Source organism: Cyprinus carpio, chromosome B3 (genome assembly GCF_018340385.1).
Source record: "Cyprinus carpio isolate SPL01 chromosome B3, ASM1834038v1, whole genome shotgun sequence".
In the NCBI taxonomy this organism is placed as follows: Eukaryota; Metazoa; Chordata; class Actinopteri; order Cypriniformes; family Cyprinidae; genus Cyprinus; species Cyprinus carpio.
In genome coordinates, this window is record NC_056599.1 from 37,959,830 (window position 1) to 37,975,079 (window position 15,250).

Below are 15,250 nucleotides of genomic sequence, written 5' to 3' on the forward strand. Positions count from 1 at the left end.
TATATATCAAATTTTTCACCAGCTGCTCTCATCCATTTAAATTGTATTTTTATCCCCTTCTGGCAAATCCTTACTTTCCTCCAAATTCAGCCCTTCATCTTATTTTTCATCTCACAGTCTCTGTGCTCTCTCTCTCTCCTTTGTCCTGTCTGCTTGCATTACAAGACACACTTGTAGCATCTCTCTCTCTTTCTACATCCCTGTTTTTATATCTCTCTTTTTCTTGTTGTTTCTTGTCTATCTCTTTCAGTCATATTGCCCTTCAGTCCCCCTCCCTCAAGTGCGTGTGCCTTGTTGTGTTGTTGTTGTGCACACGCAAGCATTAAACTTAAAGATGCCTCACACAGTTTCCATCACACATGTTCAGTGTGATGACAGTCAGTGGCCCGCCGGGCACCAAATACAGTATCTGTCATCTCCCCCCTCTTTTTCTCACTCTCTGTGTTCCCTTCCTCTCCCCTTTCTCGTATTTGATTCATTCCAGTCTCCCTGTTCCTCCTTTTACCCACAAGCTGCTACTTGTATCCATCCATCACGCTCTAAGCGGAGAGGAGAGGAGAGGAGTATGAACGCACGCGGGAGGAGAGGAGAGAACAGCGAGCGTGAGAGAGGAAAGACGGCACAGCGTCTCCTGAAGAGCAAGAGCGAACGAGTCTCTCTCTTTTCTCTCTCTCTCTTTTTACCCTCAGTTTGCGTTTTTTACATGTGAAAGTGTGCGGGTATCTCACATCTGTACCGGCTGAGTTGTCGCTCGCGTGGATACCGCGAGGAGCGTGAAGCAGCGGACGCGTGATGGTTTGGATGGACTAGCGCGGGAAGTGCGAGACTAGGAGAAGCTCGCGTTTTAAACTCTCCGTCGACTCGGGATCAACGACAACATCTTCTCCAGCCCTCTCTGACCCGCCTCCCTCTGCCTCTCTCTCTCTCTCTCTCTCTCTCTCTCTCTCTCTCACACACACACACACACACACACTCATGCACGGCTGGATGTTGTGTCGTTTGGCTACGTGAGGTGCCAAGAATCGCCTTCGGATGTCCAGTGACCGTGTGTGTATGTGTTTATGGGGGATGGGACAGTTTTTAAGCTGTGTACTATTTGCTTTTCATTTTTCATTTTAGTGTAAATAGCTTTATTGGCATGACTCTTAAGCAGTAATACTATATTTCCAAACTTGTTTCAGAAATATATGCTGTTTTTGCCCTGGGCATTGTCTTAACATCTTTTTAAACAAGTGAGGGAAAGTTAGAGAGAGATTTCTGGATGTAAAAGGAGGAGATGGCGTAGAGAAGGAGGATCCTGGCGTTTGGAGGGGCTGAAATGATGGAGTGGGTGGAGAGACAGACGGAGGGAAACCCTTGGGCAGCAATCTTCCGCTCCATTGCCACCCTCTCACACTGCTTAACTGGAGCAAGATCTATTCTTCCTTCACTCAGTGATGTGTGTGTGTGTGTGGTCCAGACTGATATTTATTTATAGGAGCAGCTAGTGTTCAATGGACCCTGTCTTTCTCTCTCTGTATGTGTGTCGCTCTCTCTGATTGGACAGGAGACAGTTTGGCTATGATGTCAGGGGGTCTGTGTACCTTTACGATTGTCTCTGTCTGAGCATATGTGTTAGTGTATATCTGCTGAAAATGATTTTTTTCTCTTCTTATGTATTTTCATCAATTTCTTCATACCTTCTTCCTTTGCATTCTTATCTTTCTTCCTTTTACCTTCTCATGTTTATTTCTCTTTTTATCTTTTCTTTCTCCCTTCATCCCATCTTTCTCCTTCTTTGCTTCCTTCCTTCCATGCCATTATTTTCACCTTCCTCTCTCCTCTCTCATTTTCCTTTCTGCCTCATTTTCTTTCTGTCATCTCCTTCATTCCTTCATTCTTTCATCCTTTTTATTCTTCCCCTCCTTGCTTCCTTCATTTCACTTTTTCTTTCATCCCATCTTTCACCTTTTTTCCTTCCTTGTTTGCTTGCTTTCCTCCTTCAACCCAATCTTTTTCACTTTCCTTCCATCCTGCCCTCCTTCCTTCTTGCCTTCTTATTCTTCTTTCTCTCTCATTGTCCTTCCTTCTTAGGCTCTTTCATCCATCCCATCCTTCCATCCTGTCTTTCTCTCTGTCCTTCCATCTTTCCTCTCTCTTTTTTTCCTTCCAGTTTGACTTCTTTCCTTTCAGCTTCTTTGGTCAGTAGGGTTCATGTTATATAAATCCTCTCTCTCACTGGTGTCTACATTCAGTTTTATGTTTTTTCATAAAGCCTTACAGTGTCACAGTGTCTCTTCATGTTTGTGTCAAACCCGCCGCTTCAAGAAAGACTCTGGATTCCGTGATATATTATTGATGTGTCTGTGAAACTCTAATGAAGTGAAATATAGCCAGAATCAGATGCCAGAAGGTGCCTGGGCTTAAGATGACAATCACTGTGTGTCTGCCTGCAGGTGTGTGCGTGTCAGTGATGGACCTGAAGGAGGGCTGTGGAAGCGAGGCCAGCCGTGAGACCGAGAGCGGAGGCATGGGAAGCCTGGGAAGCCCCACGTCTTGGCAGTCCTTCGCCCATCGAAGCACCCTGCACGGTTTACGCTTCATCTTCCCCTACTCTTCCTCCTCCTCTTACCGCTCCACTTCACGCCGTCTGCTCTGGAGCGCGGCCTTGCTGGCCAGCCTGGTGCTACTTGTCCTGGAGAGCACCGAACGGCTGGCTTACTTCCTCTCCTACCCCCACGTCACGAGTGTGGATGCTGTGGTTTCTGGCAGCCTAGTCTTTCCCGCTGTCACCGTCTGTAATCTGAACGCCTACCGTTTCACGCGTCTCATGCAGAATGACCTCTACCACGCTGGGGAACTGTTGGCCCTGCTGGACGTGCATCTGCAGATCCCTGAGCCGCACCTGGCCGAGCCCCACGTGCTGGCCTTTCTCACAGAGAAATCCAACTTCACTAACTACCGGCCCAAGCCTTTCAGCATGCGGGAGTTCACTGAACGAGTGGGCCACGACCTGAAAGAGATGATGCTCTACTGCCGTTTCCAGGGCCAGGAGTGCAGCCACCAGGACTTCAAAACGGTGAGTTTCTGCAAGGTGTTTCTTTTATAAAGTATTTTTCGAGGCTCGCTAGACCTGGAAAAAAATGTGTTCTGCTGTTGTGGACTAAAGCATTATGGGCTCAGTGCTGTTAGCTCTAAAGATTATCCTTGTCGTTCAGCTGTTTCAAAGGTTTGTAAAAAAATGATGATATTGATTCTTGCTGATGGTGTGGTTCTGGATGCTAAGCTGTGGAGTGAAGAGTTTTACTACTCTATTAAGCTAATCTTTCACTTTTCACTCTATACGTGCAGATTTTTTCATCTTAACTGTGATTCTGTGCTTATGTTATGTGATGGGCTTATTGATAGTTTGTTGAGTGTCTAGGATTCATTGCATCTCTTTCCAAAACGCTACAAGGATTCAGAACAGGTTCTGCCTTAGGAAGGTTTTTTATTTTTTTTTCATAAATTTTTTTTCAGAAATTATGTTTAAGACATAATGGCTCTGTCTCAAAACCAACCGCTGATGGCTTCCACCTACATAAAACTGCATCATAACTGAAACAGAATCTCATAGGCCACTGATCCTCACAGGCAACTTTCTTAACAGCCACTCAGGCACGTTCTGGTCCTCATGTGAACCTCATGAGACTCGCTGACGCTCTCATCTTGTTCTGTTGTTTATATGTAGCCTGCTAATGATTCTAGAATAAAACAGCTTTTATCAGCATCTCCCTCGATCCTTTGTCCACATTTTTCGCTGAGCTCCTCGCAATGCATTTTGGCCACGAAAGACGCAAACAAAACTATTTCAAAGTATCTTTGGAAGCATTATTTGCTGACTATAAATTGAAGCAGCCTCGGTGTCAGCAGCATGCCTACGGCAACAAGAAATGGTTTGTGAGACACAGCCATTTACTTTTATACATCAGAAATGAAATTGACTAGGCTAGTTGTTGCTCTTAGTATTTCAAGAAAGCTGTCACTCTAGTATATTCTCTAACTGGTTAAAATGGTTTTTAGTGGTTTAGTGGAGTGAAGATGTAAATGCTGGCCGCAGCTGTGTGTAAAGAGTGTGTTTTTCTCAGCACTGAGGGCTGAGATGATGAGGGATGATAGCTGGTGTGATACTCAGTTGGAGTGCTGCTGTTCTCCTCAGGGGTTGAGGTCTGTTTATCCCCTCTCAGTGCTTCGAACCGCACACAAGCACATTATAAACAAACTTGCACACACATGCCATGCACGAGCTTGCTATCTGTTGCTTTGTGCTGTCTCTTCTTATTTTTCATTGATAATGTACAGTATGAGTCAATGTTTGCAGCAAACAGGCATTATAGAAGTTCTTGCTGATTTCTAACAAAAAGAAGTTCTCTACATTGAAGCTATTTAAGGGACATTTTTGCAATATGTGGCAGTATCTGATATAAAAACAGTGAGGAACTCAGTTAAGGATGAAGCATTAATTTGGATCAATTTATTAAGTATTAATTTATATAAATACAGCTAATGGGACAAAAAGTCGAAAACAACTCATATGTAACTAGTAATGGTGAACCACAGTTTTTAAATTTGATATTTCAATTTAAAAAATGTCATGTAAAATTACATGCAGGGATTTTCTGGCCCTGAATCTTTTCCTTTTTTTTTTTTGAGCTAGTTAATTGAAAAGAACTGTCTGAACAAAGCAATTTGCTCAAATGAATTGGACTTTCTTCTTAGGAGAGAGAGACATTATGGGAGAGTGTGTTTAATGATTGGTTCAGCTGCCTTGTGACTTTTTTGGAGTAAAGTAGCTGGTGTTGTGTATTTTTGTGTATTTATTTAGTATTTTGAAAATAGCCAAGGTGTTGTTACACTGCTGAAAAATGTATCAAGGTTAAATTGAGTTCAGGCGTTAGTCGAGGGAATGGTGGCCCGTTCTTGTGGTGCAATAAGTTCATGAGAGTTTCCATGATGAGTAATTAGTCACATTACATTTACAGTTCGGATGATTGTTTTTAGATGATCAGATAGCCTACTTTAAGTAATGCAAGTAATGACCATTAAAATAAGTGTAAAAACATGTTAGTATTTTTTACAGAAAAACTGTAAAAATGCTATAGTAAAAATTGTTGACTGGCTAACTTTAAGTTACCTTACCACATATGGTAAAAACTGTGAATGATTGGCCATTGCATTATGTGCAGTTAGTTATCTGTCTATAATTTACAATGAAAAACTGTAAAAGGACATTTCCAGAAGTCCCTGGGTGATGTATCACATGATTACATTTTATAAATTTCTTCTTCTCTTTTTTGTTATCCGTAATGTACATTAGATTGATTTGAGTCACATTTTCTGCCTGTTTGGGAAACCTTTTGTCTTGTATTATTTTAAACATTGTGTGTTAACCTGGTGATGGTTTGTCTTGGATTTGTGCATTGTCTGAGTTTTGGCCATGTTTTATGTACAGGTCACTTCCAATGAACCCTGATTTATGTGGCTTTCTATTTTACCACCTAATGGTGGTTATCTGTACATTTTAAGGTAAAAATTATCATTATAAAACATTATATCAGTTATTGATATATATAGTATTAAGTTGTAAATTATCTTGTAATACCCATAAGCATGTCACCATATAATCTTTCTGTAAATTTCTGGCATTTATAACGTTTTTTTTTTTTTTTTAATTTAATTTACCAGAATATGTTTTACAATTTGGAAATACTATCAGACATCTATGGGTATTATGCACTTCTCTGGTTGTAACCGCTGTGCAGTCAAACCTGAATGATGTAAGCTTCTTTATATGTATCTTCAGAATATGAAGATACATATTATCTTCGAGAATGAACATATTATCACGAGTCAAATGTACATCCCTTCTATATTACTGTATTGCCCTTGCTGTATTGTCATGACCCTCTGTCCACTGACAGGCCGTGTGTTATCACACACTGAGGGGCCAGGACATCAAATGACTGTGCGAGCCGCTTTACTTTGAAGATTTCCTCCATTTTAAAGATAAGTGCTTCATGTGTAGGCAGGAGATATCAAAAGCAGGAGTCAGTCTGTTATGGCATGACCTGATCAAATTCTTCAAATGCAGATCCGACTGTGAACAGAATATTATGTGTATTGTGTCTGCATGTACCTTCTGCCTTGCATGTGGGCTGATACAGTAGGTGCTAATGTATGCTAATAGTCTGGCACTAAAGAATATAGAAGCACTCATACTGATTCCACAAGCGTGGATGAAGACATACTTTCTTTGTAATAGTTAAGTGCTTTTTTTTTGCTCAAACATGGGCTAGAGTGTGCTATCCCTTAGAGAGGTTGGAATCGAAAAAGAAAAGAAGAAAATGTCAACCAGCAGCAGTTTTATGTTTCATATCTGTGTTAGTTTTGTATTATAAGTAGGTCTTATAGGTTAATACAAGTGTTGTCACTAGAAATTTGTAACTAATTTGTACTATTTTCAATAGTTTGGGGAAAAAAAAGCTGCCACAAAATTAGGGAAATACAATTTGAACGGTTTATTTGAAGTTAAATTACGTTTGAGCATAATTGTAAAAAAAAGTATTTTCTTATCAAGTGAATCTGTTGTCTGAAATTTGGTAGCTCTGAGCGTGATTATATTATATTAGAATGTTACAATAATGATAATACATTAATAATACTAGTATTATTATGATTATTACAGAAAAAAATGGACTTGTAATACAACTGCACTGTAAAATAAAAAATAAGCACATATATTAATTGTTTTTTGCTGTAGTAAAATTGTCTTAAGATCTTCAGTTACACCCTCAAGCTTTTATTTTGGCAAAAAACTGCAGGGAAGCCTTTTATGTTTCTGTGACTACTGGTTACAAACACTTTTCATTACAAATGTAGTGACTGCTGTAATTTGTCTGGCCCATGGAAATGTTGGAAATTATGCTAATGTAAAAATGCAGCATAACTGGAGCACATTGCATTGCCAAATACATGCTAAACTCACAGATGCAGAGATGGAGTTCACTGCATTTACTGCGAACTGATCCTCTCTGAGCCCATGAAAACACTGGATCAACAGGAATATTTTTGAAGACAGTTAATACATGCGAAATTAGTATTTAGTCACTGGTGTTCATAATCACATTTTAATGATGAAACAAGGTTAGATATATCTTATGAGTGTTTGTAGGACACGTGGCCTGATGATACATGCTCAGGCATGCTGTGTAGTGATGATTATGTGCAGGTGACCTGAGTCTGACTCTAGCCTTTTCGTTTCCCAGAGTACTCATCCATCTTTCCTGTCGCTTCTACACTTTCTTATGAAATTACAGGCAATGTGAGAGTAATTTTACTGTAGGGTGAAAGCCAAGCCAGACTGTGTGACATCGACTATCTTTTATGTCACGCTGTGTGATGTACAGTACTTCTTCGTTTAGACTGGTCACGAATGACAGCGCTGACTGAATTTTTACCAGTCTGAGACCATTCTGACATCCTCATTTACACGTGAAATTGAAGTGACACTGTGCAAACCGTTGCATAAATGCTGGCAATATGTACTGGAAAAATAAAGAAAGAAGAAAACCAAAAGGGGGGGGTTCATTTTATTTACACCTTAAAGGGGGGGGGGGGTTCATTTTATTTCTATGTGAAAAGCATAAAAAGTTCAAATTCAGACACTTCATACAGTCTTTTAACACTGTAAAAGAATCTTTTTAGTGTAGTGGAAAAATTCCATGAATGTTAAATATTCTTAATGGAACCATCAATGGCAAAAAAGAATGTTTATTTTTAAGAGCGCAGTCAAAAAAAAAAAAAAAAATTGATATTACATTTATGACTGATGGAGATAAGCTGATAATTATTTTAATGTTATAGCCAATAACTGATGAAGGGGTTTTATTTATTTTGTCTGAATCAATCAAAGAAATTAAAGACAGTAAAGTAAATTTAGGCAGTAGGAAAATTATGCAGTATGAAAAACGGATTTGATCAGTTTAAGATTTGCTAAAGATGTAATATAACATTGTAATTAAAGCTGCAGTCCATATCTTTTGGCGCTCTAGCAGTTAATAAACAGAACTGCGGGCATCTTGTGGAAGAACACTGTAGCTGGAGCTACTTCTCTCTGTTTATGTCTATGACGAATCACACAGGTACTGGGCTACTCCACAGCGGTACCAACCTGAACCAGTCTAAAATAGTCCGAAGATAAACACTTATTATATGTGTACCGTAGTGATTCAGGACAAGCCAAAAACACGGTTTGGAAAATGGATTCATGGTGTTCTCGCTTATTATGTAGCTAAATATTGAAAATTTTCAACACAAAAAAGTTACGGACTGCAGCTTTAAATTATGAGGTTTTTTTTAAAGATTTAAGTGACAGCAATGGTGAATTAGATGTCAAAATGAATGTATAATTACATAACCAATAATGGTTTATTCCACTTGTATTATTTCCTCTATCACCATCATCTACAGCCAGAACAGAGTAACACAAATCGAATTCAGATGCAAGTCTTAAGCCCCCTTCACATCCCACAAAGCAACACCTCAGTAAAGAGCATGAGAGAGGACAACCATCACTCTGTAATGCTGGTAAACATTTCCATCTTTTTGATTCTTTCTATGATTGTGTATTGACCTCAACAGCGCTCGGTATTATATGGTTTCGATCGTGTATTTTAGATGTGGTGAGTCACAGTGCTTCCCCGTGGCGCGGTCTGTGATTTTGACTCTGTGTCCTCCTGCGCTCCTCTCTGCTGTGACTCATTTGTAGTATGCTGATGCCATGAGTATTGAGTTTTCACTTACATCCTGCAATGACCCTGCTCCAGGGCTCACACTGTTGTCAACGGTTGGGGTAATTGTGTGTTGTTTTCTTATAGTGCTTTTTTTCGTGCAGTGCCAAAAGTAGTATTAAACACAGTCCTTGGGTTGTAAGAGCTGGTGGCCTCCTACATGACTTTACGTTTTTGTAAAAAAAAAAAAGCCATGGCCACCGGAGTTTTATTCGGATCTTCTCAGATAATTGCTGAAGGCTTATAAGCTTTACAAAGCAAAACGGACTAGTGCAAATAGCCCAGGGAGGAAGCTCTGGGTGCCTTTTCTATCTGTGGTAAGACTGTTGGCTGGATTTATAATGCTCAGTTTTGGTCTAAAGTTTTTAGTGCTCTCAGGAGCCAGCTTCCTGTTCTGTTCTTTGAAGCACTTTTGAAAGTGTGTGTGTGTATTTTTTTATTCACTTCTTTCTTCTCCTGTTCTGTTTCACTCTAACCCCTGTTTTAGTTCAATCCTAGCAGTGTTTTAGATGAATCACAACCAGCTGTACTTATTCGCTCTACCATGGTCATGATTTGTTGAATAAATTGGTATAATGTCGCCACAATTTCCCTTAAAACAAGGGAACTCATTAAAAAGTAATTTGTGGCCACGTTATTATTTTGTGCCCTTTTTATTATGTATGGGGTTCCTTAGATAAATGTCAGGATAGGACTGTGAAATATTTTTGGACCATGTAAAGACCATGGTACACATCTAATAATTTAGTTTTGGTATGTATGACAGTAGGCGCTTTTGCACCGGAGTAACATTTTCTTAGTTCCTAGAATTATTGGTAAAAGTTCCCACTTTTTTGGTGTGTTCATACCTTAGGAACTAGGAATGTAGGCTATTTAGTTCCAGGACGACTGCCCAAACGCATATGAAACACTGGCTACTCTGCATTTTGAATTTTGAAAAGCCATGTATAAACATTTACTCCTTGAACATGTGATTGGCCAAATGCATACGAAACTCTGGCTACCCAGCATTTTTTAAAACGCCGTCTAAAAATATTTACTTCATTAAGTAAAGGAAAGGAAAACCGTGATAAAAACAGCATTTACCTGTTGTCTGCAGCGTTGTGCTGATATTTAACACTGCAGGTTGTCATAATAGATTTAGTTATCATACGGGACACGTCCTGGCCAGGGTTTAATATTGCCTAAAATATCCAAAGCATTTGACCAATAACATGCAGGTATTGTACATAATCGACTAATCGTGGGACTGTGCGTGAGAAGGTGAGATCTACAGGGAACGATCAAAGCGATGCAAATATACGCACGTGTTTGTTCGTTAGTTTGACTTGAAGCGTCTCTGCGCACTGCTCAAAAACGACACCAAAGTAGGTGCGAGAGCAATTCGAAAGCATAAGGAGCCATCTGCTTTGCTCTCTGTAGCTCTCATGAATGTCACACAACGATCGACCTGCACAGTACAAATAGCCAAAACCTGGATATTTTAGGCAATATTAAAATCCTGGCCGGGACGTGTCCCATATGAACCGCGCATATGGCCACCCTAGATTTAGTCAGATATTTGCGCTCTTTTAATCCCGTAAATTGTGCATTTACATTCCATTTCCATTATTACAAAACCCACGACACACAACAAAAACAGCTCCGATCAGGTGTCCTCGATTCACCGATTGCTGACGTTTGTAAATGCAGAGAATAAAGCACCTAGTATTAAAGTCTGGTACCATCACTGTACTAACATTTTTACACACACATCATAGTTACTAATTAGTGCAGCATCAACAACAATGTGCAATAACCAGGAATTTCACTACTACATAATAGAACTAGTAATAGCAGCCCAAATGTATTTAATTGTCTAAATAATAGAAATCCCTGTGAAGATGAGATATGTCTAAGTGGGAAAGACGCAGTTCTACTCGCACTGCTGCCAATGGAACTAGACATTAAAGCAGTAGGGGGTATAAAGCAGTAAGCAACAGGGGTCAAAAAGTGAGAAAACTGTTAAGAAACAGACATTTCTTGCATAATGGGTAATTTTTTTTTACTTTTTGTGAGTAGCAGCTTGAGAGAGAGTGAGATTCAGAAGTAAATTCAGAAAGAGTTAAGAAGCAGGACGATAGGGCTCTCTAAGTAATGTTTCAGACATTCTCATGTCTTTTGTAGCAGCAATGTTGTCTTGGCAGTGTTTGTTTGCATGTTTGTGTGTGATTAGGGCTGTAATTGAGCTTTGATGATCACATCTATGTTGATTTGAAGATGAGGAATATCTTTACACACATTGTGTTCATCCAGCTGAGTTTAACATTTCCTTCGTTTTGACCTTTTAGAATAACAAGCACTTTGTCAAAATCTTCACTTGCTTGAATAGCAAAATCCCCTGAAGGCAAGGAAGACGGATCCAGCTGCGCTCTTTTTGTTTTCTAGATGTTCTTTTCCTTTAATCACCGAAACGAAATAGGATTAAATCAAAGTTTTTGAAGATCAGATCTAAATTAAATCCAGCCCTCACACCTTCCTTTAAAAGATAAGTGTGCCATAAAGCACACACAGAGCTGTAGTCATGAAAAATGCATGCTTGCTTAATCTTGATCATCCTTTCACACACAGTGCATTGCATAAAAGGTGTTTTTTTTTACATTTAGTTTTATTCAGCTGTATAAAATAGCATTATTGATATGCTTCTGTGCTCTACACCACCTATGATAATGTTACTGAACACTTCACAATGACAATTAAAGATTTTTTATCGCTCTGTGAAGCATTCTTGGTAAAGGTCTGGGCTGTTATTATGGATGGGAATAGAAAGAAATATAACGATTCTTGTTCATATGTACAAAGAACATTTCTTCTTTTCAGGGAGCTTAATTCATCATTTTAGAAATTCTGTGAATTCTGTGTTATTTCAGTTTTTGGACATGACAAAAGTTATGAATTGCTGTTCAGTCGATATGAGTTGGATGTGAGTTGCTTGTTAAAGTCTGATATATAAAACCATACATGCACATTTTCTACACAATGTTTTGAAATTTTTGGTGCGGCAAGGTTGATTCAAGACTTTATTAATTTCTTTGGACCACGTATTGTGCTCCCTTATTATGAGAATGGATCCAGATGAGTTATTTATGTTTCAGGGAGCTACTGGGTCTTGCTATGCTTGTGTAATTGCCAGGTGAAATTGAACGTCAATTCTTATATCAGCACACTGCGTTTAATTTGCAGCTGTCAGCCAATAAACACACTCATGTGAAGAAGAATAGCCTGTGACTGGAAAAAGGAGAGAGGTTGTTTTAATATATAGTTTTGTCTGTCTTCAGAGAGTCTTTTCACAGAAATGAGAGCGGGACTGATTGAAAAGAGGTGTAAGGTTTTTCCTTCTACTGAAAGACAAGTGGACAGGCAATTCAGACTCCTACATTCATTCTGTGGGAATCAGAGAAAGGAAAGTAGAGAAAGGCAAGGAAGATACATTGGAAGAGTAGGAGAAGAGGTGATGAAACAGAGTGGAAAAATGTGTGTGGTGGGCAGGTTTCCTACGGAATGTAATCCCTGGTTTACCTCCAATACACCTAAAATTAACTACATGCAGGGTTTTTGCAGGTCCTTAAAAGTCTTCAAGTTTTAAATTTAGTTTTATCAAATTTAAGGCCATAAAAATTCTTGAAACAAGAAAATGTTAATTATGATTTCAAGAGGTCTTAAATTTGGGGACAGATGACAAGAATTGTGATATAGCTTAATGTAAAATAGTCAATTAATATAATGATTGATAATAATTGTTTAAATTAATATAATAATTGATACCTTTTGACTTGAATGTGAAGTTTATCATTTTATAAAATGTTCTGTTTTTGTGAAAACTTGTCTGAACTGTAGGCCTTAATCATGCTTTTTACAGTCATTTTACAGTTTATTATGTTAGACATTTCCCTACCCCACACATATGGTATGCATTTTATTTGTCTTAAAAAGTCTTACATTTGAAAAAAAAAACAAAAAAAACTGTAACCTTTAAATTTGTAGAGGTGTAGTTCATAGTTATATTATGAATTAGCTTTTATTTTAGTATTTTAATATTTTTCAGTTTTCATTTTAATTTTGTGATGTGCTTTTGTCTTTTTTATTAGTTTTTTAATATGTCTATATATTTAGCTTTAATTTATTTTTATTTCAGTTGTAGTTTTTTTATTTATTTATTTATTTATTTTTAAAGAAATGTTCACACTTATTTCAGTTATTTGTCATGGTGACATTTCTAATTTCTAAGTTTTCTTAAGTTGGAAGTTTTCATATAATATTTTAATTATTCATATAATTTTAATTTCAAGGACTGGTTTTAGATTTGGTTTTAGTTGAAAGTAATGTAACCACAATACATTATCATATGAACAATAGTAAAGTAATGGATATAAGCTTAAGTTTCACAAACTTTTAGTACAGTACATAAATAATTTCATGCTTCATTTAAAATGACTTGTGGTTCAGTAAGTTCAGTAAGTTCAGATTCAGTGAAGGATTTGTTATGAAACCATCCCTTGAACAGTTTATATTTGTGAATCGTGTGTATCATGGTGTGAAACACCACACAGTAAATTAGTTTTCTCGCCATTATTTTGTGCTACGTGGTCTGTTTATCTCATTACATTCAATTCACTCCCACAAGTTGAGCATTATATTATTTATTTTCTTTTGTCATGGCCCTGTAGATTCAGCAGTGGTGGAGTGCCAGCACTGAAAAACAGTGCAGAAAAGATTGGTATTCGTTGCTGAGCATTGTGATAGGCTGTAGATACAGTATGCTGCATAAAACAACAGATGTAATGTCGAGTGTGCATCGCCTGCTGGGATTTGGGCTCTGATGTTTTGCAGGATGGCCCGTTTAAAGTGGAAACGGAAGATCAATCTTTAGGGGACTGTGTCTGCCTATTACTTTTTCCACAGCCTATCATAGCAAGGAACTTCTGTGATGCAATTTCAATAAATGAGGCAATATAGAGCAAGCCAAGTGTCCGCCCACTTTTTTAGCAGCCTTGGTTCTGGAAGTATTTTTTTCACTCATTTCCACAGGGATTGAAAAAAAATCTTTCATTGAAGAGTTACGAATCAGAAACATTACTGGACAACTGGAAAACGAGTACTTCAGGGAATTAACTACTATCCAAAACCTCAATGTTTTTACTGTTTTTATTAATCACATGTGATTCGAAACAATTGTCTTTTCCCCATGCTTATTAAAAACTGAACTCATTGATTTTCATATAAAATGATTTTAGAAAAATAATAACAATGAGCTATATTTTAGGTGAATTACGAAATATTCAAATAAAAAATAGGTTGTTTGATAGGGACATCAAATTTATGTGTCATTTCGTGCTTCATGGAAGGTGGAAGGTCACTATTAGGGCTGCACGATTATTACAAAAATTGTAATTGCGATTATTAATTAGGATTATCACAATTTACAATGAATGATGTTTATATCATTGTTTGATGCAACTGCATGCCATATTTTTATAAGAAAATAAACAAGCTGAAAACACTCTAATTGAAAAACTTGTAGTGCTTTTCTATAGTATTCAGCCTCAAATGTCAACTATACATCGGATTGGTTTTTTCTTTAAATCATAAAAAAAGCAAAAATATGAATGGTATTATACTGTTATACTAAAACTAAAACAATGGAAAAACCCTTAAGATAACACGTAGAAAGAAAAAAAAAACATATCTTAAGCGTGCAGAATAAGTGGACTTTGAACGATTAATTGCCGCTTTGAATGATTACTTATTTGTGGCATCCATAATTATAATCGTGATTAGAAATTTGTTTAATTGTGCAGCCCTAGTCACAATAACAGATTTATCTGATTTGTGGTCTTCAGGATTTATTGATAGTGTAGATATTCACTGAGAGTTTGACTTGGAAACACAATTTTGAAATCACATTGACTTGTGGCTTCTGCAGAAGCTCACGTTAGGCCTGTTTTGTAAGACTTGTACATTACTGATAAAAAAAAAAAAATAAATAAATAAAATTCTCTGTGAGGAAAATCAATGAGTTTTTTTAGTACTGGAATCTCATTGTTACGCTTTATAAATGTAAACTGGCACCGGCTCTGGAAAACATTAGTCTAGTTAAAGAAAAGCATAATTTACTTGGAATTTAACCAGAAGCTCCACTGACAGGACAGATTAAGACACACAGTGTTTTTATATCCAGGACAAAGCTGTCCCACAGGACACAGCTGTCTCATAAACTGCCTGACTCTCTTTATTACACTATATCAAATGCAGAGAAAGGGATGTAATATTACTCCAGTAAGCCAAACATGCATCTCCACCAAACCTAATGTGTCTCAACACAATTTCATGCTGATAAATACCTGACTTGTCACTTCCTCAAGGACAAACGTCTGTTCCTGGCGATCCAGAAGAACTGAAGAGAT

The 15,250-nt window shown here is 37.8% G+C and overlaps 1 protein-coding gene across 2 annotated transcripts; it reads left to right on the top strand.

The window, feature by feature from the left end:
- Nucleotides 1–690: 690 nt before the first annotated feature.
- Nucleotides 691–3,431, top strand: LOC122136900 (acid-sensing ion channel 2-like). 2 transcript variants are annotated; one of them, XM_042721486.1, is made up of 2 exons: nt 691–1,047; nt 2,436–3,431. In XM_042721486.1, the coding sequence occupies exon 2, from the start codon at nt 2,453–2,455 to the stop codon at nt 3,086–3,088; it is 636 nt and encodes a 211-aa protein (XP_042577420.1). In that variant the 5' UTR covers nt 691–1,047; nt 2,436–2,452; the 3' UTR covers nt 3,089–3,431. The 2 variants fall into 2 exon arrangements, with proteins under 2 accessions (XP_042577420.1, XP_042577419.1); XM_042721485.1 differs by having other exon boundaries at nt 691–1,051; nt 2,436–3,429.
- Nucleotides 3,432–15,250: the final 11,819 nt, after the last annotated feature.